General features: G+C 39.8%; 11 protein-coding genes across 11 annotated transcripts; 5 read left to right on the top strand and 6 right to left on the bottom strand.

Moving 5' to 3' along the window:
- Positions 1-185: 185 nt before the first annotated feature.
- Positions 186-1,831, top strand: GCK72_015115 (uncharacterized protein; the record flags this gene model as incomplete). Its single annotated transcript, XM_053730640.1, has 6 exons — positions 186-382; positions 429-897; positions 1,201-1,306; positions 1,367-1,507; positions 1,556-1,717; positions 1,770-1,831. The coding sequence occupies 6 exons, from the start codon at positions 186-188 to the stop codon at positions 1,829-1,831; spliced, it is 1,137 nt and encodes a 378-aa protein (XP_053585412.1).
- Positions 1,832-2,073: 242 nt separating this feature from the next.
- Positions 2,074-2,605, bottom strand: GCK72_015116 (uncharacterized protein; the record flags this gene model as incomplete). Its single annotated transcript, XM_003088979.2, has 3 exons — positions 2,074-2,217; positions 2,367-2,483; positions 2,528-2,605. 3 exons carry the CDS (start codon positions 2,603-2,605, stop codon positions 2,074-2,076), a joined length of 339 nt encoding a protein of 112 aa, XP_003089027.2.
- A 124-nt stretch (positions 2,606-2,729) lies between these two features.
- On the bottom strand, positions 2,730-3,760 carry GCK72_015117 (uncharacterized protein; the record flags this gene model as incomplete). Its single annotated transcript, XM_053730641.1, has 3 exons — positions 2,730-3,035; positions 3,259-3,395; positions 3,589-3,760. The coding sequence occupies 3 exons, from the start codon at positions 3,758-3,760 to the stop codon at positions 2,730-2,732; spliced, it is 615 nt and encodes a 204-aa protein (XP_053585413.1).
- An 849-nt stretch (positions 3,761-4,609) lies between these two features.
- GCK72_015118 (uncharacterized protein) lies at positions 4,610-6,313 on the top strand (the record flags this gene model as incomplete). The annotated part of the gene is made up of 6 exons (XM_053730642.1): positions 4,610-4,744; positions 4,793-4,856; positions 5,049-5,299; positions 5,352-5,457; positions 5,531-5,915; positions 6,226-6,313. 6 exons carry the CDS (start codon positions 4,610-4,612, stop codon positions 6,311-6,313), a joined length of 1,029 nt encoding a protein of 342 aa, XP_053585414.1.
- Positions 6,314-6,553: 240 nt separating this feature from the next.
- Positions 6,554-7,321, bottom strand: GCK72_015119 (uncharacterized protein; the record flags this gene model as incomplete). Its single annotated transcript, XM_003088251.2, has 1 exon — positions 6,554-7,321. The coding sequence occupies one exon, from the start codon at positions 7,319-7,321 to the stop codon at positions 6,554-6,556; it is 768 nt and encodes a 255-aa protein (XP_003088299.2).
- A 279-nt stretch (positions 7,322-7,600) lies between these two features.
- Positions 7,601-8,928, bottom strand: GCK72_015120 (uncharacterized protein; the record flags this gene model as incomplete). Its single annotated transcript, XM_003088250.2, has 2 exons — positions 7,601-8,628; positions 8,673-8,928. 2 exons carry the CDS (start codon positions 8,926-8,928, stop codon positions 7,601-7,603), a joined length of 1,284 nt encoding a protein of 427 aa, XP_003088298.2.
- A 639-nt stretch (positions 8,929-9,567) lies between these two features.
- GCK72_015121 (uncharacterized protein) lies at positions 9,568-11,058 on the top strand (the record flags this gene model as incomplete). The annotated part of the gene is made up of 5 exons (XM_053730643.1): positions 9,568-9,786; positions 9,834-10,142; positions 10,189-10,499; positions 10,547-10,661; positions 10,708-11,058. 5 exons carry the CDS (start codon positions 9,568-9,570, stop codon positions 11,056-11,058), a joined length of 1,305 nt encoding a protein of 434 aa, XP_053585415.1.
- A 492-nt stretch (positions 11,059-11,550) lies between these two features.
- On the top strand, positions 11,551-12,876 carry GCK72_015122 (uncharacterized protein; the record flags this gene model as incomplete). Its single annotated transcript, XM_053730644.1, has 5 exons — positions 11,551-11,613; positions 11,661-11,948; positions 12,000-12,310; positions 12,357-12,471; positions 12,517-12,876. The coding sequence occupies 5 exons, from the start codon at positions 11,551-11,553 to the stop codon at positions 12,874-12,876; spliced, it is 1,137 nt and encodes a 378-aa protein (XP_053585416.1).
- Positions 12,877-13,225: 349 nt separating this feature from the next.
- On the top strand, positions 13,226-16,378 carry GCK72_015123 (uncharacterized protein; the record flags this gene model as incomplete). The annotated part of the gene is made up of 8 exons (XM_053730645.1): positions 13,226-13,320; positions 13,369-13,555; positions 13,808-14,203; positions 14,252-14,377; positions 14,825-15,120; positions 15,165-15,279; positions 15,331-15,690; positions 15,869-16,378. 8 exons carry the CDS (start codon positions 13,226-13,228, stop codon positions 16,376-16,378), a joined length of 2,085 nt encoding a protein of 694 aa, XP_053585417.1.
- Positions 15,856-16,883, bottom strand: GCK72_015124 (uncharacterized protein; the record flags this gene model as incomplete). Its single annotated transcript, XM_003108596.2, has 3 exons — positions 15,856-16,499; positions 16,549-16,702; positions 16,749-16,883. 3 exons carry the CDS (start codon positions 16,881-16,883, stop codon positions 15,856-15,858), a joined length of 933 nt encoding a protein of 310 aa, XP_003108644.2.
- A 323-nt stretch (positions 16,884-17,206) lies between these two features.
- GCK72_015125 (uncharacterized protein) lies at positions 17,207-18,217 on the bottom strand (the record flags this gene model as incomplete). The annotated part of the gene is made up of 3 exons (XM_003108588.2): positions 17,207-17,552; positions 17,761-18,028; positions 18,076-18,217. The coding sequence occupies 3 exons, from the start codon at positions 18,215-18,217 to the stop codon at positions 17,207-17,209; spliced, it is 756 nt and encodes a 251-aa protein (XP_003108636.2).
- Positions 18,218-20,890: the final 2,673 nt, after the last annotated feature.

Consider the following 20,890-nt stretch of genomic DNA (forward strand, 5'->3'; position numbering starts at 1 on the left):
TCTTCTTGTTTGCAACCCGAGGAGATGTCACGAGTAATGAAAAATGCATTGCAACTTTTTCCTTTCCTCTCTGCATTTGATCCGAATGTTTATTTGATCTCCTTTCATAAGAATTTTGCATTTTACTCCGCAGATTCCGTTCCCATCGTCCTTCTCCATCTAAACCAGCCCCTCACTATTCCAGAATGCCCCGCCGAAACCCATTATGGCTCCGTCTGCCAGGATCATCCTCCCCATCATCCACGTCTACAACCGAGGAACTTCGCCTCGCTGCACTCTCTCCATATAACAATCCAAACGATGAAACCTCATCAATCCCAGATTCTCTGGAACACTCTCCTGCGAAAACCAGCGACGATGGAAGCGAGATTTCTAGAGCAAAGTAAGCATCTAGCTCTCGGGGAAACATGTTAATAATTCATTTTCAGTTTCAGTTCCCCCACGAGTTCCCCATCCAGATCCCCGAATAAGAAGGTATCATGGTCTCTATTCGACCAGGTTTCTCTCTCCGGAGAGGAGTTTCTACTTCCCCGACGTTTCGAAGCCATCGAGTTGATTCCTGGAACAAGTACTCGTACTACATTTGCATCCTGCTCTGCAACAGATCTCCTCGAGAGTGAACACGTCACAATCCGTAAAATATCGTTGCAAGACCCAGCCACAGCTCGTAAAGAATACAGAAATATAATATTGTGTCGACTACTTCCCCACCCAAACATCCTCCCAATTTCTGAAGCATATGAGGTGGATTCTACTCTGTATACAGTTTCTGAACAGATGGATGGACGATTGAGTGATATTGTTGAAGAGAGATTAACTCATTTCGTGGTTGCCAAGATCACTCATCAAGTCTTGGCTGCCGTCGCAATGATGCATCAGAATGGAATTGCACATGGGGTAAGAGAGTCTTCTTGATTTCCCGGAAACTATTCTTGAAAAATGAAGAAAAGAGGAAGAAACATGATCGAAAATCTAGAAAACATGCTTGTTTACTGGTGGGAAATCGGAAATTTATGCTAATTTCCGCTTTTTCAAACAGAAATTGCAGTTGAAAGGCAAAACTAGTTTGCTTCTGTTACTGCAGTATACTGTGAAAGCCTTTTCTGCAAACAAAATTCACCGTATTCCAGTGAAAAACTCTGCAATTTTCATCTCAAAAACTTCCGATTTCTTAGCTCTTAAAATACTTCATTTTTCCAGGATCTTACACTCAACACGATTTATGTCAACACTGACGCGGAACTTCGTCTCTCTTCCTACGGAAAAAGCGATGACTCCTCCGAGCATTTGGATGAAAGATTTCGAGGTAATTGCCCTTTTCTCTCTTCTATTCCGGGTCAAAAAGTCATCGTCGTGTTATTTCCAGACGACCTGCTCTCAATCGGTGCCATTGTTTCACGTTTTTTGATGAACGAAGAGGAAATGTTCAAGTTTTCCAAGTCCAGAAATCATAAGGATATTGATTGGAGACTCGTGCTTGAGGGAAGCAGAGACTCGGGACTTTTAGGTAAAAATTGAGAATGAACTCCTGGTTTTTAGTTTTGAATCCTTTCAGACTTCAACGCTCGTTCCCTTCTCTTCCAACTCCTGGAAGGCCGCCAAACCGCCCGTGATCTTCTCCGTCATCCATATTTCAAATCTTTCCGTGCTCCACAACACCAGACTGTCGAGCGAAAGCACACAGTCGTTGGACAGAAGACATCCGATGAAGTTCTAGGTAATTTAGATGTTCTCCGGCAGACTGTATTATAATTTCATTATAATTCCAGATAAACTTCGTGAAGAACTTCAACGATTCAATCCATTCAATATGTCGGAGATCATGCTTTGATTCAAAATTAATCAATCCTCTTTTCACTTGTTTTTCTGCTTTCACTTTTCTTTTTTTTTCTTGTTCCCGGAATGTATAATACAATACTAGTTCGAGTTTTTTCCCCTACTGTCATGCGGTTTTTCGTATCTGTGGTTCCATGAAAAGAGAACGATAACTTTGATGATTTTCTTCAATTTCTCATTAAAAAATCAAATAAAATGTTTCTTTTATTCCTCTGGATCTTCTCTATTTACAACGAATTATTTTCCGAATCCTCCACGACACGTCGGGCTTTCCTCTTGCTTCTGTCCATCCCATTTGCTTGTCGGAATCGCATCAATTCGAAGAGCATGCACTGAAGTGGCCAACTCTTCCGCAAGACACGTGTTCACCAAACGATGTCGCTGAAAATGAGAATTTGATACGTGATTTAGCTGAAATTCTAACGTTGTTTATGTTTTCTCTGTAATGAATTTTCCAGTGCATGAGGCTTTATTGCTCTTCGGAATTGAATTTATCTTGACATCAACACTTCCTTGTTTATTCAACTGACCTCTATGACACGTTTTCCTTCGAAGGCATCACTGACAACTTGCACTCGAAAGTGCATTTCTGCTCCTTTTGGCACATTGTGCAGGTGGCTTTCACATTCGACTTCGAGATGTTTTGGCTAAAATTGAACGTTCCAGAGCAGCTAATAATATCCGGAAATACCTGAAATGAAGCTGACAGCTTCTCACGGAGAAGGCGAGCCACTGGACCTTCGCTCAATGTGCTCATAACTCTTTTCATTAATACTGAAACTTCTATGAAGATAAATAATAGTACACATTTTAAAGGTATGAAAGATATAACAATTGGTTTATAAACAACCATTTCATTATCGGAACAAGTCCAAAACAAAACATAACAAGATTTATCGCTTGCGGTGGAAAACTTTGGTGTTCTTTCTCTTCCAGTTCTTGGCTTGAGATCCTCCGCGAGTAGCTGAGAAGCGCCATCCCTTTCCGAGTCCACGAGACTTGCGTCCAGCGGATGTGAGTCCTCTTTGCTCACGGTGCTTGTGGACTGGCTTGGTGATCCATTGGGTATCAGCGGTTCTGCGGATGGCCTTGTGGAATGGATCGATCAGGATAACCTCGTAGAACTTGTAGGTGGAATCCTCAGCAACCCAGTATGAGTTGAGAACACGGAGGGATCCGAGACGACGTCCAGCACGTCCCTGAAAATAAGTGATTAACGATGTCAAAATCAGGAATTTCTTAATTCAAGATTGGTAAATTTACTTGTCGCAATGTCATGAATCCGATACACCACAAGGAGTTCGGGGATTACACAATGCTTCTCTATAGCCGACAGTGGATTAAGTTAGTACTATTAAAAACAGCCTACTTTGCCCAGACACTGTGGCCCAAAACGTTTTACTTTATATATGTAATTCTTACCTCAGCGACGGCTTGCTTAGACTTGGCGTTCTTGAGCTCGTTGACTCCATGGGTCTTTGGCTTTCCGTAGGTTTGTCCCTTGCAGACTGGACGCTTTCTGTTTCCTCTGCGGACACGGACACGGTAGATGACGAATCCTAAATAAATTAAATTTTAGTTTTGAAATGTTTCAATGATATGAAACCGAAAAGTTCTATTTAACTTAACGGGGATTATTCAATGAATTTTATATAGCCATCAATGGATTAGGTTGCTCAAGCGGGTGCAGGGCACCTTGCCCAGACATTGTGGCATGAATGAATACATCAAGATTATTTCAGAAGTAATTACCTTGCTTTGAGCGGAATCCGAGACGGCGAGCCTTCTCTGGTCTTGTTGGGCGGACGACACGGTGGACGGCGCTCAATTGTCTGTAGTGCCACGTGCGGATACGGAGCAAGTAGCGAAGAGCATCCGACTGCTTCTTGCGCCAGATCTCTTGCATATACTTGTATGCACCCATGTTTTCTGGAAAATTATAAGTTTAGCAACTAAAATATCGGATTAAGACAAAATGATGAGAAAATTATTCAAAAAAGTTAATTTTAACAAGGATTATGCGAAAATTGAGAAATAAATAAATTCGAGCCAAAAATTGAAATTAGGTACTAAAAAGTTTAACAAACGTGAATTTTAGGATGAAACCTTAATGAGTTGAAAACTTCTTCATCTAAATTTGAATTTCTCTGTGTGAAATTGATTTTACGTGAGAAAAAATTAAAAATTTCATCCAAATTGCTGAAAAATAAACGGAAAAAAGTTTAGGCCAGCAAAAACTGGCGTCAAAATCAAAAGACGCTCCCCATACACTTCGCATACACTCCGACACGCTCCACAACCCACTTACCGTAGGGCGGCGGCGGCTGGCAGCATGCCAAGTGCGACCCTGCGTAAATCGACACGAGAGAAGTTTTTGTTTGTGACAAAGAATTTTCTGGTTTTTGATGTTTTCGGTCAATTTTCGAGCAGAAAACATTTATCATAATGAAGTGAGGTAGTTTTGAAGACCACTGATGTAATTTTTATTAAAATACCTATCAAAATACAGTTTTTGTTATAAAATTTCCCAATTATTCGGATATTATGAGAAAAAAATTATACTCTTTGTGAAATTCCACATTCTCTCCCAGAATTTTAGTTTTTGCTTCGTAACTTCATATTATTCTTCCAGAACTTTCCCATTTCGCAACTCTCTCTAACCTTTGTTGCATCATTCATCCACGTGACCTCATGTTCAGTTATCTTTCTTTTCTCAAAAATAAACAAATATCATCACTTCTCTCTCATTATTTTCCTTTATTCCAGTCGCAAAATGTTGTCTCGTCTCACAATGACCGTTCCAAAAATGGTGACTCTCACCTCAGGAGTCCGATATTTCGCCAGTTCAACTGTCAAATCAGCTCGGTATGGAGGAAATCCAACTGGATTCGGCTCCAGAATTAATCAAGTGAGTTTTTTAATTAGATAATGGTCTTACAGAATTGAAAAATTGCAGGGATTCGGAGTGAAAACCGGACCAACACTCAAAGAACGGCTTCTCGGGCCAACTACTGGAAAACGTAAGCATTAAATAATCAAAAAAATACGTAAAATTTCAATGAAAAGCTCGAAGAAAAAGTGAAAATTATGGTTTTGATTTAGTATAGTTTTTTTCGGATTTTAAGAACTGAAATCGCATAAGAACATCATTTCATGGCAATTTTCAAAAAAATAAGTCTCTATTCGTGGAAATCTAACATCACATTTTCCAGCATTCCTTTACGGAACATATGCTCTCGCTGGAGCATCAGTTTTCGGAGTTGCCGCCCTCATGTATTACGGACTTATCTCAAAAGAACAAAGTATCCTCCAAAAAAGTGCAATTTGGCCAACATATGTTCGAGAAAGAATCAGCTCCACTTACACATATTTGGCTGGAAGTATTGCTTTAACTGCCGTCAGTGGAGTCGCTGCCTCCAGAAGTCCCGCTTTGATGAGATTGACCGCTGGTGGAGGTCTTATGGTAAGTATTTGCCTGAATGTAGTTGTCTTGACGCTGAAACAGAAATTTTCAGTCTCTCTTCGGTACAATGGCTGTAATGATTGGTACTGGAATGCTCGCCAGATCAATTGATTATGACAGCACACTTGTGAAACATCTAGCATGGGCTCTTCATTGTGGTAAGTGTTATTGCAAGCTACTGTCGTCGCCCGCGTTCACAGAAAATCCTAAACGTTTTGTTTCCTTTTTCAGGTGTAATGGGAGCCGTCCTCGCCCCACTCTGCTTCATGGGAGGTCCAATTCTCACTCGTGCTGCTTGGTATACTGCTGGAATTGTTGGAGGACTCTCCGCTACTGCTATCACTGCTCCATCTGAGAAATTCTTAATGATGTCTGGACCACTTGCCATGGGATTCGGTGTCGTTTTCATGGCTAACATCGGAACTTTCTTCTTGCCACCTGGATCCGCTCTTGGAGCAAGTCTCGCCTCGGTTGTGATCTACGGAGGATTGATTCTTTTCTCTGCTTTCCTTCTCTATGATACCCAAAGACTTGTCAAACAAGCTGAGAATCATCCACACAAATCACAATTCTATGGTGGAGAATACCAAATTAGAACTTTCGATCCAATCAACGCGTAAGTATTTTTCCAGTTTTGTCACTTCTTCGAACACGCTGCGTCTCCTCTATTCCCCTGCTCTCTAGTTTTTCTTCCACTATTTGACATAGTGAGCGGCGGAACCCGGGAGATGTCGGCTGCTATGACACACACCGCTATATAAATTTGGTCACCTAGCACTCTGCGTTGCCCGAATGAACCATGGCGGTCTGTGGTGCAGACTTCAAATCTGTAGGCGGTTAGCGCCGCAGTGGTTCGACTCCACCTTTCGGGTGTTGTTTTTAGTTTCATTTTATTTTATTAAAGAGGTAATTTTGATAATTTTCAGGCAAATGTCTATCTACATGGACGTGCTAAACATCTTCATTCGACTCGTCATGATTATGGGTGGAATGAATGGAAACAAGAGAAAGTAGATGATGAATAAAGTCATTTTCATAATGTATTTTGTAAATATTAGTCTTGTTTTTTCTCTCGATTTTTGTACGGTTTCTTTTCTCTTGAATTTCTCTCGCTTCTCGATTATATTGCGAGCTGGTGCGACTAGTTTTTTTTTAAATCGATTTACTCGAAATACATGACATAGTTTTAATTTCGGATAATTTCTGAAGAAAATTGAAAATTTTTAATTTATTTATAGAACATTTATACAAAAATTAATCCGAATCGTAAACGGAGACAAGTTCGAGTCCAGATGGTGAGGATTCTGATGCTTTTTTGATAAGCTTCAAGCCATTGAACCGATCTTTCTGCTCTATTTTCCTCTTCACATGTGAATTCGCAGGCTTTTGCGACGATGTGGATGCTCCAGAATCTACCAACGTCTTCTTAACTCTTCCACTCAGCATCTCTTTTACTATCCGATCTTCTTCTTCTTTCTCTTTGTTCTTCTGTTTCTCTTCTTCTGCTTTCAGAATCTCCAACGCATCCACGCTTTCTTTTCCGTTTCTCATCTCCTGAAGATCCTCCAATTCTTCAATTTTCTTCCTTTCCACATTACTTTGTTTCACTCTTTTCTCCAAAAGTGTCATTGGATCCAGCACGTCTTCCGAATCTTCAGAACCCTCTTGTTTGAAATCCCCTGATCCTCCTTCAGACAGCCTCGTTGCTCCATGTTCCATTTTATAATCACACTTCTCCAAATCAGTTCGGAACACAATTTCAGACAAACAATTGTGACATTTCATATAGAATCGGAATAATTTCAGACCGAGATACGTTTCTTCTTCAACTTTCTCTCGATTCATATTGAATTTTCGTCCTTTATAAATGTGTTGGGAGCAAGAATTGCATTGAATATTGAATGGAACCATGACTCGTTGCACGAATTGTTTCGGACCAGATTTAGAGCCACGTGGAATTTTGGACGGATCAAAATCCGATGGATAGTATTTTTGGAAGCATTTTCGTTCGGTTCCTGTCATTTTTTGGTGAGATCTGAAAATAAAATCTAATGTTTGTGGCCAAGAATTACAGGAAAAACTAATATTTAAAATGCGCTGTTTAGCAAAAACGATTTCGAAAAGAAAATTGATTGTCAATAGAGCGCATTTGCACCGTGGCTCCTTCTTTTGCAGTGTCTGCAGAGAGATCTCTGAAGAGCTCTAAATATGAAAATAAAAGTAAAAAAATATATTTATTCGGGAAAGAAACAAAAAAAAACATAGAAATATTGCAGAATCAATAAATAATACATATCAAAATTAATAGATATTCTTATGTGTTGGGTAAGCTGGGGCAGCCTCTCCACCTTGTCCATTGGTTGGTGGCTCGGCAGCTCCTCCATCGTATCCACCACCTCCGGCTCCTTCTGGTGCAGCTTCTGGAGCGGCAGCAGCGGCTTCTGGAGCCTTCTCAGCAGCTCCAGCTGGCTCTTCACCTCCTCCAGCTCCCTCTGCAGCTGGTGCTGGCTCTGCGGCAGCGGCTTCTGGAGCTTTTTCGGCAGCTCCAGCTGGCTCTTCACCTCCTCCAGCTCCCTCTGCTGCTGGTGCTGGCTCAGCGGCAGCGTCTGGAGCTTTCTCGGCTCCAGCTGGTTCGGCTCCTCCTCCGGCTCCCTCTGCGGCTGCTGGCTCAGCAGCAGCTGGCTCTGCGGCGGCTTCCTTCTCAGCTCCAGCTGGTTCAGCACCTCCTCCGGCTCCAAGAGCAGCAGATCTTGGTGGGCAAGGGCAGTAGGCAGCATCACTTCCTGGGGCTCCATCAGCTCCAGCATCTCCATCTTTACCTGGTGCTCCAGCCTCTCCGTCTTTTCCGGCTGGTCCTGGTGGTCCTGCTGGTCCAGCTGGTCCTGGTCCACTTCCGGCTCCAGCTTCTCCATCTGGTCCTGGTGGTCCTGGAGCTCCGGCAGGTCCTGCTGGTCCTGGAGAGTTGGTTGTCTTCGTTCCGGCTGCTCCTGGTTCTCCGTCCTTTCCAGCTTCTCCAGCCTTTCCGTCTGGTCCTGGTGGTCCTGGTGGTCCTGGTGGACCAGCCTCTCCTGGTGCTCCAGCATCTCCGTCCTTTCCGGGGTTTCCTGCTGGTCCTGCTGGTCCTGCAGGTCCGTCTGGTCCAGCTGGTCCTGGCTCTCCTGCTGGACACTTGATACAGGCTCCTCCATTGACGTCCATTGCCATTTGAGCGACTCCTGGCATACCGTTTCCACCGTCTTCTCCGTCAGTTCCTGGCTCTCCTGGAGTTCCGTCTTCTCCTGCTGGTCCTGGTGGTCCAGCTGGGCATCCGGCGGCTTGGGCTCCGCAGTCTACAAAGGAAAGTGAATATGAATTATTAAATTTTCTAACTCACTGCACTGTTGCTCAGCAGCTGCTCCAGTAGCATATCCAGCTTGTCTTGCCTTTCTTGCAACCAATCCTCTCATTCCCTCGTTAACCATCATTGTTCTCCATGCATCATCATAATGTCCACGGAATTGAACCAAATCTTGTGAGATTTCATCGGAGAAATTGTTAATATCAATAAGGATTGAAGCAGAGATAATGATTGCAGTGACAACAGACACTGCAGTGACCGTAGTCACCACTCCCAGAATAGCTTGAGACATTTTGAGAAGAAAAAGCTGATTGTTTTCTATCCGATGGTTCACTTTTATAGTGTTAACTATCCAGTTGTGATAAACTTGATCACCCATCGACAACTTTGTATTTGAGGGGCGAGAAGAGATAAGAGAGATACCAGTTAGCCTTATCAATTCTGATGATCTAACAATAAAAACAACTTTTGATACGGGGAAAAGATGATTTGATTAGGGGATATATCAATGAGATTTCTGCAATTGCAGAGATGTATCGTCATGATTCATTAGATTATCTGGAAGTGAGAGATGGATGATTTATCTGAAAAGAAGCGACAGCTGTTTACTTCCCCATTTGTATGGATGTCCGGTTTTCAATTTCAGATTTTGAAACTCCAACAATTTTCATCATTTCTCACACTCAAAAGTTTAGCTCAAATTTGAGTAAAATGGTCTTCAGAAAACTTAATCAGAAACTACGGTACTTGCCAAAGTACGCAGTGTGTTTGCGGGAACTTCCTACCGTAACCAGCGCGCGAACTCCTGGAGTTTGAAGATTAACAGCTGGAATTTTCTCTTTTCGTCATGACTGTTTCCATTTTTTTTGCCAATTTAATGCCATAAAAATGTATTGAATAGCAACTTCATAAGCATTTTTCAGAATTAAACATGCTTCCCACCGAGAACAATAATCCACGAGAGTCTGAAGACGAAGACGAATCGTTTAGTTTCGTTTCAAACGAAGACGAATCGTTTGATTTCATTTCATACGAAGATTGCGGTGATGAAGAAGAAATGAGTGAAAATGATTCATTTGGGAATCATTCAGATCCAGAGGAAACGTTTAAAAGCGTGGTTGCGGAAATTTTCAAAAAGGAAAATTATCGGGTAGGCAGGAGGCTTCTTGTTGTGTCTAAAACAAGTATTCTTTTAAGGTTCTGACTCTCAAGCAGCTGGAATCAAATCTGCAACAACTGGTTTTAGACGTCGACGATGTGCTTGAGTTAGGCTATGAACAGTCTCTGAAACTTCTTCAAAAATACGAATATGACAAATATGTGCTTCTGGAACAAAGATATACTAAAGAAGACGCTCTCAGAATAGTTGAAGATCTTCGAAATAGCTTCGGAAATTTGGATATTTCAACTAAATCTTCCGATTGTCAAGCATGGATCAACGATTATGTGAATAAGAGCACTTCGTTGAAATGGTGTCCAAGAGATGGATGTCCCCTTGCCGTTGAGGTAAATCAACGTTTTAAAGTGGATAATTTATTTACTGAACTTTCAGGCTGAATACGCTGAAATTAGCACTGTCAAATGTTTGTGTTCATTTGAATTCTGTTTCTCTTGTGATCGGGCACCGCATGACCCAGTCCCCTGTTATCTACTGGCTCATTGGTTGGAAAATGACAATCATGATTCACTGAAAATGATCATGTGCGAATCGAAACCATGTCCAAAGTGCCGAGTTCGTGTTCAAAATGAAAACGAAAAATCGAAAAGATGGAGGCGTGTGATGTGTCCGAACGTGGAATGCCATTCTCTATTTTGTTGGCGGTGCGGCGTATTATCAGATGAAGTTCACTACGATTGCCAGAAGTCAGTTTATATTGAAAGTCTCAACTTATTGAAAACAATATTTCCAGTTATGAACGACCGTTTGATTACGAGCGTGAGAAGTTGGAGATGGATTTCAGAAGATATTCTCGTTATCATAAATTGTTCGAGGAACAGAGATTAAACCTGGAGTTGGAGGGAATAGTAAGCAAACTTGGTTCTAATCCTCAAACCAAATGAAAAATTTCAGCTCCGCGACCAAATTCGAGATAGCCTTTTTCAATATCTTCAAGAAGCGCTAAACAAACTTCTGGAGTGTTTCAAAACTCTGATGTACTCGTATGTTCTGGAGTTTTACCTCAATGAGAAATCCTATACGGATACTCTCGAACAAACTCTAAAATATCTTCAAGACGATTGTGTCAAACTACTGGAAGCATTCGTGGACCTGCAGGATGATTATTCGGAAGAATCAATAAAGAGTATGCAAGATTTGTGTGTAAATGCAGTGAAGAAACGAGACAGCCTCTTGATGATCTGTGCGGAAGAAATAAAGAATGATAATTGGACATTCGATGAGCACAAATTTATTGAGATGTGAATTCAGTTCCCGGTTCTAGTCATTCTTTTCCTACTCTCATAATTGTGCTATATTGTAATATATTGATAATTTCTCCTCTCCTATCATCGTTGTCATTGTATTTCATTACTGGTTCCTTGACTCGTTGTCACACGTTTTTGAAACCTCGATTTACCATTGTATTTTTAAATGAAATCTCAATCACACAATAGAATATAGTTTTGTCGGTGAGCGGAGTGTTTCTCATTTGAAAATCGAATTGTGGACAGAAGAGAGCGTGAGACGAGAGAGAGAAGCATTAGTCATCGACGCCCTCTTTCGTCGCTCTTCGCTTCCTCACCCTTAAATTTCATTTTTCTTTTCGTTGTGTTCTCACTTACAACGTGTTGTTTCTCCCTCTCAACGATTGTTTTTTCTTCTTGCGATTCAATTATTTTAAAGTTCAAAAACTGAAAAAAACCTTCATCTGTATTTTTCCTTTTCTTTTATTACGGAAATTCATTGTTATAGAAAATGTCGCAGAACGACTGTCAAGAACATGAAAACGAAGAGAAAGATTATGGAAAAGACTATCGTGTAAGCTGGTGAACCTTTGTGCGAAATTTTAATTTTTTATTTTTCAGAGTCTCAATGCCGAACAGCTCGAATCGAAGCTGAAAACGCTCATTTCAAACGTGGCAGTTATTTTCGAGTTAAGCGATGAGCAATGTTTGAAACTTCTTCAAAAGTACAATTACGACAAAGAAAGACTTTTGGAAGAAGGATATTCTGGAGAAGATGCACTCAAAAGTGTTGAAGACGTCTCTCAAACTTCTGAACACAATGATCGTCAAGCCATGATAAATGATTATGTGACAAAAAGCCGATATCTCAAATGGTGTCCAAACGGAGGATGTACCAGAGCCATTGAGGTGAATATAATTTAAATATCTTATTAATTCTTTCATTTTCTGGCATTTCAGGTCGACTACGCCGATATCAGGACCGTCCGATGCTCCTGCCAAATGGAATTCTGCTTCTCTTGTGATCGGGGACCTCATGACCCAGTTCCCTGTGATCTACTGAGCCATTGGTTGGAAAATAACCAGCGCGATTCATTGGAAAAGATAATATTCGAATCGAAACCATGCCCAAAGTGCGGACATCTAATCCAACCTGATGATAAAGAGGACATGAAAACTGGCAGTGTTTGGTGTCTGAATGAGGAATGCCGACAACAATTTTGTTGGTATTGTGGAGTCGAATGGGTTGGTGAACATTATGATTGCGAAGAGTTAGTTTTCTTACTGGAATTTTTAAAAAATTGACAACATTTTCAGCTTCGAACTCCCTCTTAACGAAAAGCACGAAAAACTAGTATCAGATTTCAAGAGATACAGTCGTTATCATGAATTGTTCACTACTCAAAAAGAGAATCTGGAAATGGAGGAAGCGGTAAGAACCTACGATAACTTGCTATTAAAATACACAAAATTTCAGCTTCGTGAAAAAATCGAATCGAGAGAAACCAAAACACAATATCTTCAAGAAACGCTGAGCAAACTTCTAGATTGTTTCCGAACTCTGATGTACTCGTATGTTCTTGAATTCTATCTCAATGAGAAGTGCAATGCGAACATTTTCAAACAAATTCGTGAAGATCTCCAAACTGACAGCGCCAAACTTTTGGAGAAGTTTTTGAAGTTGGAGGAGGTGGACGATTCGATTGAGACGAAAAAGATAGTTCAAGAAATGGGAGAAAGTGCAGTGAAGAAACGGATTAATCTCTTGAAAAACTGTGCGGAAGAAATTAAGAATGATAATTGGACATTTGATGAGCACAAATTTATTGAAATGTAAAAAACTTCCTTATCGTGTTGTTTTATTGTTTATTATTGTTTTGAAGCTTACCTTTTTTATATCATGGCTTCTCTTACTATGTACTCCCTTCCTACTAATGATATTGTACTGAACTGAATCTGATATTCATTTTAAAATAAAGCTATTCAAGAAAGCAAGAAAGCAGTGTTGTCCATCTGGAAAATCATGTTTACTTCAGTATTACGGTAGTTAAAAAAGTACGCAACGTGTTTGCACACTCGCGTACCGTAGTCGCTCGCTTTTTCGTCTTGCTCACTCCTTTTTCGGCGGCTGGTTATCAACATTTGATGCTGTCCTTCACTTGTTATTCTGTATTGCAGATAGCAAAATGAACACTGAAAATATGGAGAACGAAGGTCTGCCGGTTGACTCGACATTCGGTGAAAACTGGCATGGAGTTCAAAAAGTAAAAACGGACGATCGGTAAGAATTTATTACAATAACTGCTAAATGCGCAATTTAATTATTCAGACAATGTATGGGAGATGCAATGAATGTCGAAGAAAGTCGGGATGAGGCGGGAGAAACAGAAGAAACAAATGAGGAGATTGAATATGAAGAATCAGAAGGTGTGGCAGATGAAGAAGATGAAGAAGAGGAGAACGATGCATGCCTTGAATCATGCGACAATGATACAGATTATTTAAAGAATAACAAGGTTGGTTTGTGTACAAAATAAACAATTTCTATTGAATGCTTCGTTATTCCACTAGCGATGGCAGAAAGAACTTTATCGTCTGCGTCTTCGCGTTATCATTTTTTTCTTCCTCACACTAAATATTGGTTTCTCTCTCACTCTCATAAGCCCCCTTTCTTATATATGAGACTTTTTAAATTCTAACAACTGAAAAATGAGTTTCAAAGTAAGATTATTCATTGGGCTTACTTATCCCTAACTCTCTTCATTCAGATTCTCTCCCTCGATAAACTGGAATCGGAAATGAAAGAGATAATCTCAGATGTTGAGACTATTCTTGAAGTCAGCACTGGAATCTCTCAGAACTTGCTTCAAAAATTCCGATGGAACAAAGAAACTCTATTGGAAAAGTTCTACGGAAGTGATGATACCAACGAGTTTCTAATGAACCAAAACGTGATTCCAAGTGATCCTGAAGATTTTCCATCTGAAGAAAACACGCAATGCGCTATTTGTTTTGATGACGAATCCGTGCTTACTGGTCTCTCTTGCAACCATCAATACTGTATTGGATGCTGGAATTCATATTTGACTCAGAAGATTGTTGATGGAGAGACTGAAATTAGTTGTATGGCTCCCGAGTGTACGCTGCTTTTTCAGCCGGAGCAGGTACTCTATCAGCCGGAAAGACACATTTTCATAGTTTTTCGTTTCCAGATCACATTCTACATCAATGACCCAACTGTCATGTCGATGTATCGAAAAGCAGTTGTCAGTAATTATGTAGACACAAATAGACTGCTGAAATGGTGCCATGGAGCAGGTTGCGAGAAGGTTATCAAGGTGAAGAGAAGCTTTAAACCAAACAAAATACGCTGAATTGCCTTTCTTTTTCCAATTTGAGACATTTTCTGATAGGTGGTGTACATGTACGTTACTTTAAAACAGCTTCTAGAAGTGCCTGCAATTTATACTTTCGAAAAAGGCAAGAGACGCAGACAACTCTGAAAAACATCCGTCCTTTTTGCCACATCAAGGCCCAGCTCGGCCCGAAGTCCCGGGTATTTTGGCGCCAAAGTGAACATTTCAATTTTTTCGAATTTTTTCGCTAAAAAGTCAAATTTTCGACTATCATTTAAAATTAAAAGAAATTCTGAAAAAATCAGCAAAAATTTTCACATTAATGATAATCTGAAAAAATACAAAAAGAAATAGGAAAAAGGGTAATTTTTGAATTTTGAAGCCGGGCCTTGACAAGTATAATAAAAACGTATTTATTTCAATTTCTAGGTTCCGCATGCATCAATTCGACATGTCGCCTGTTCATGCGGATCACAATTCTGTTTCTCTTGCAACAAAGACTCGCATGAACCTGCCAGCTGTCATATTTTGACACATTGGCTGAAAATGGATGACCAAGAATCATCGAAATGGATTCTCTCGAATACGAAAGATTGTCCGAAATGCCAGGCGCCAATTGAGAAGAACGGAGGATGCAATCATATGACTTGCACGAATAGAAACTGTCGATATGAATTCTGTTGGCTGTGTATGGGTGATTGGAGAAATCATCAGAATTGTAATCAGTGGGTTTTAGTTGATGGATGTAATATTGAGTGTTTTGTTCCAGATACCAACCGAATCCTGATTCAAAACGTGAGAAACATCTGGCTAACTTGGAGAGATACGCTTTTTATAACGGACGTTATTTGGCTCATCAACAGAGTTTGAATTTGGAGGAAAATGTAAGATTTATGTGATAAAAAGAGTTTTGTTATTTAGTTAGATATTTTCAGCTCCGCGAAGAGATCAAATCGAAAATGAGCAAACTTCAAGAGTTCTTTGCTCTCTCCAAACCGGAAGTACTATTCCTCCAGAAGGCGTTGAATGCACTCTCCCAGTGTCGTCGTACTCTAATGTATTCATACGTTTTCGCATTTTATCTCGAACCGAATTTCAATTCAATCATCTTTGAAGCGAATCAACAGGATTTGCAATCAGCAACCGAACAACTTTCGGAGATTTTAGAGAGAAAGTTAGAGGACGATGACTTGGATTCGTTGAAACAGAGAATTCAAGACAAGTATCAATACGTGGAGACGCGGAGAAAATGTTTGTTGGATCATTGTGCTGAAGGAGAAGAAAAAGACGATTGGGTATACATTGAATACTGATTCTGTTATGTAAATGCTCTCTTTTGTAATAACTTTCATTCTCTAGCTCCCGTTGAGTCTCCTGGTAATAACGTTTTTTGTTATCTTCTCTCTTTCGTTGTTGTTAATATCACAAAATTTATTAAACTGAAAAATATTAAAAACATATCAAGACTTGAAGAAGAAATATCCGCCACCATCGGTCTTCTCATCGGCTCCTTCTCCAATCGGTGTTCTCGGTGGACATGGACAATATTGCGCGTCTTGCCCAGGTTGTCCATCATCTCCAAGAACTCCTGGCGACCCTTCATCTCCTGGTTTTCCTGGATTCCCTGGTGCTCCCATTGGTCCGACTTGTCCTGGATCTCCTTGTGTACTTTCTCCAGGAATACCATCTGGACCCGGTGGGCCTGGTGGTCCGGGAGGTCCAACTGGACCAGGAAGATTTACGGAATGTTGTCCAAACTCTCCAGGTATTCCACTTTTACCTTCACAACCTGGACGTCCATCTGGTCCGGGAGGACCTGGTGGGCCAGGAGGTCCTGGAAGTCCTGGATTTGGCCCATCCCCTGGTTTTCCTGGTAGTCCAATCTGCCCATCATATCCGGGAGGTCCATCTGGTCCAGGAGCTCCAGGTGGTCCAGCCGGACACTTCACACATTCTCCATTGGTGGCTTCCATAGCCATTTGACGCATTGCATCCATTCCTGGTCCACCATCAGTTCCAGGTTCTCCAGGTGTTCCTGGATCTCCTGGAGATCCAATAGGACCTGGGGGACCTGGTGGACAATTGGAGGTAGGTTGGGCGCAGTCTCAAGGTAGAATTTATCGATTTGGGTGATTTTAAGAAAATAAACTCACTGCATTGTTGAGATTGGCCACCAGCAACAGAAGCGCCACCATCGAATTCATAACCAGCTTGCTTCCTTTCCCTTCCCAAATCTCTTCTCGTTAGAATTCTCATCGAATTCCCTTCTGAAACGTGCATTGTTTTCCAGGCGTCGTCAAAATATCCCTGCAAATGATGTTAAATTGGTTCAATATATCAGAGAAAAACTCACTCTGAAATCCCCCAAATCATCGAAAATTTCGTTGTGAAACTCATTGATTCCTACCAAAATCGACACAGAAACACAAAGAGATCCGAAGATGGAAGCAGCTGATGCAATGATGATACAAGTGACTAAACGGATCATTTTTTGGAAGTTGGAGGGTATCGGAGATGGTTTTATACCTAGTCATTTGCTTGAGAACAAACCAGAAAAGAAATAAAAGTAGCCCCGCGGAAAACGGGGCTAATTGACAAGACCAGTTTGTTTCCGTTTCTTTTACCTCTTTCCGACTACAAGTATGTTTATTATCAGATGACTTGATGGTAATGGGTTTGCATTGAAAGAATTTCGTGCGAAGATAGAAAAAAAACCCAGTCACTTTCAGAATCATCAAAAACATTTATTCTAACCATTAATTGAAAAGCAATTACAATAAAGAAAATTACAAAGAAACAGTTGGGTTTTCCTTAAATATGCTTGTCTTTTGGTGTTTCGATAGTGGCGGAAGGTGTCGTGGTTCCACTCGCTGGCGTTCTCGGTCCGAAGTCTGTTCCAATCGGGACATCAGTCATCACCTTGTTAGTTTTCTTTTCCTCACGAGCCTTCTTTGCACGGCGTTCTTTCACACAATACCAAAATAGAAACCCGTCCACGATTGTGAAAATAACCGCGATTACAATCATGATGATTGCCCCTGTCTGCGAGTCGGAACTTTCTTTTTTGTTGTTGAACTGATAGAACTCATTGGAACAAACTTTGTTCCGCAAATGGCTTTTTCGAGCAATTAGTTCCAATTTGATGAAGTCATCGAACCTGAAAATAGGGAAAATGTTAGGACAACTTTGTTGTTTTTTGTTTTCTTAGGTACTGTTCCTACAACTGCGCTCCACCGAAATCCCCTTGCAACAAAATGTCTCTTTTTCTCTGAGTCTCTCAATTTCGCACACAGTTTTCTTCGGTTTCGGTAGAGCGCGGTTGTAAGAAGCGTGCCGTGCTAAAATTTGAAATTGATGAAACTTACGAATCGGTTTCCTCCCTAAATGCCTTTGCGAAGTGATCGTTTTCGAAAACGATATCCTTCTCCTTCTCCTTGCCTTTCAACTCTCCGAGAGAAGTGAAATTCAGTCGTTTCAAATTTTTATTCTTCTTGAATAGCATTGCAGGACCATTCGAATTTTGAATCCTCTCAACGTGCTTTAAATAATCGAACGTCTCAAGGTCAGTTTCGATCACTTCAATTCCAGAGGCTATGTAGTTGATATTTTTTACTTTTTCTCTGACCATTTTTTCTGAAAATTCAAGCAGTTTTCAGATTTCAGAAAAGTATAGAACTCACCATCTTGATTTCCTTTGAAAACCAACGGATTCTTCTCAATCTTAGTGCAATCATCATCCAGATCTTGAACCTCCTTTCCAGCGCAAGTCTTATCCCCGCTGACACCAACGAATTGGAGAATAAGTAGAGAAGAGAGAAGCATTGAGTTCATATTGAACATAATTATCCTGCACGTTTTGCTGAATATTTAAATAGGATTCGGAATTTTCGAAATTGGCTGAACTGATCGTTTCTATCGGACAAATCGACAGAGAGTGACGTGGCAAGTGTGGCAAGATGGGCGGCTCATTCCGTCGGTGGCGATGGGAGCTCACGTGGAAAATGTTTAAAAGTTCACGTTTTATTTTTCTCTTTTTCGTGTAATTCAATAAATTGAAATCTGGTTTGAAATAAGAAATTTTACAGTTTTTTAAACTGTTAAAGTATGTTTGATTAAAACTGAAAATGTTCGAATCTTTCATCTTCGAACTTTGATTTTTCAAGTATGTTTTTTCTACGAAAAAAGGATTCAAGTATCATCTGATTTGCTTGATATTTATCTTCATGTGCAGTCTTCTCTTTTTCAGTAAGAAATCTCTGGAGAATCAGAAAAACATTATTGAATAATACATTCTTCTTCTTCTCACTTTTTCCCAATATGTCGTTATAACTTTTGCAGTTTTTGGTTTCTGGTGAGATTTGTGGTAGGTCGAAGTTCAGGAATTTCAGTTTGTTGTTGTTTTTCCGAGCTCAATTTTTTCCGTTGAATCAGTTCAAAAATGTAGAAAATGGCATTAATGGAGAAAAAATTTTGGCTGTATTTATGAAACAATGATATCTGAATTCAAGTCTTCAAGAATATTACAGAAAAAAAAAGAATCATATGACCTTTCAAAATAAATGTTTGTATTTCGTTATTTCAGGTTTTCGTTTTTCCTGACTTGTCTTTAAATACTTCAAGAGGAGATTATACCTTTTTGCCTTTTTTGACGCTTTGAAGCCTCATAACTCGGTTTAGACTAATTTTCGGATCAGGCCCCAAGAGACATTTCTCTTGTGCTCAAACTTCTCAAACTTCTGAGCTGATTCATATAAAAATTTCGATTTTTGGAAGAAACTAATATCAAATTTCTTGATAATTCATAACATTTTGATCTCCCGTTTCTCTGCAGCTTCTAACTAATTATAAAGTTCAATAATTAAGTTTAGCAAGTCATCATAATTAGATAATTAGAGACCTAGAGGAAATTATTTCGTTGAACTTTGCAAACTTTTAGTTAATAGTTCTTCAGAAACTGAACTTTTTATTCAACTCGATTTTTTCTGGTTTCAATTGTTTTGAATCTGAATCTGAATCCCTTTCCCTTATCCCCAAAAATGAAAATCTAGATAATCTAGATGTTCTTTCATCTAAAAGCTCCATGAAAGTTGATTAGTCGGATGGATAAGCAATCAACTATCCGAGAAGAAAATGAAGATAGAAAATCTAATAAGAAGAGTACACATATGACTCAAATACTATTACAACTCCTCCTTTTTCAGTGCGTGTTCAGAAGGATTTGCTCTTTTTTTTCGATGAAAAATTCTGAGATTCAGAACATCCTGAGCATGCTGTACGAAAAATGTAAAAACCGTTCTAAAAATAATGAAAATTACTGCTGAAATTTTCAAAAATTAAGTGACAAAAATAGCGATTTTTCCTGAATTTTTCCTATTTTTATCCTTTTGCTAATTTTCTACTCAAAACAGGTTTCTGGGAGTCTTTCCTTGAAATAATTACAGTTTTGATACAAATTCAAGACTTCTGCCTCCGAAAAACTCTTTTTTTTTCAGACAGTTTCCTGGACTTTTTTTGATTTTTTCGGTAAGAAGTTCAGCCCAGATCACAGCCCAGATCCGTAGGAACATTTTCACCATAGAGACTAAAAATTCATCAGAAGTTCAAACTGCCCACACGTTTTTGTCTTTTCGACACGTATAGCAACTCGGTGGGGTGTCTAATGGACCTATTCACAAGGTAGCAAAAAACCATAATGGGAGGGACCTATTGAATGAAGCAGTCATTTTTCATTATTTTTAGTTTTTCGAGCAGGATTTTCCATTTTCTTTTTTTGCTCATTTTCATCTTGAATCTAACCTCATACAGTTTCTCTGAAATTTCAGATATTTTGTTTTCTTGTTAATGAATTCTTAATATTTGGTCTGGGATCTCACTCACTTTCTCTATTTATAACAACATCTTGTCACTTATCAATTCATAGTTTTCGTTTTTTGTTCCCAGTTTTTGGTCTTTTCTTCTGAATACACTGTCAGTCACGCAGCATTATTTCCTATTCTCACTAGATTTTTCTCAAAGAAAACAGGTCTGACTATGATATTTCAGATGTAAAAGTCTCGAAATTGAGAGATAAGATGTTCTGATTCTCATAAATTCTTGTATGTCTAACTGTGTGTCTGTCAGTGTGTCCGGATGTCCGGATGTCCATCGTTCTGTTTATTTTCCAGAATTTCAGTTCAATCGTAAAGTAACTTCTCTCAATTTCCCACCAATGTTCCCGGGCTTTCCTGAATGTACAAGAACACCTTGATGAATGAAAATGAATCACCGTTTTGTCTGCAAAATCTTCTTTTTTTCTGCAATTGACACTACTTCCCACTGTCTCTGTAATTTCTTGTTTCGATGGCCGTTACGTAAATTGGATTAAAGAAAAAAAAAGAGAAAATGTACTTGGCTTTATATTCAATTATCTAGCAGAAGGGCGTGCACACTATCTGCTTTTGAAATTTATGCTCATTTTTCTTCTTTTTACGCTTTTTTGTTCTTTCCAATTAGCTG

The sequence above is a fragment of the Caenorhabditis remanei genome, chromosome IV (genome assembly GCF_010183535.1).
Source record: "Caenorhabditis remanei strain PX506 chromosome IV, whole genome shotgun sequence".
Lineage (NCBI taxonomy): Eukaryota > Metazoa > Nematoda > Chromadorea > Rhabditida > Rhabditidae > Caenorhabditis > Caenorhabditis remanei.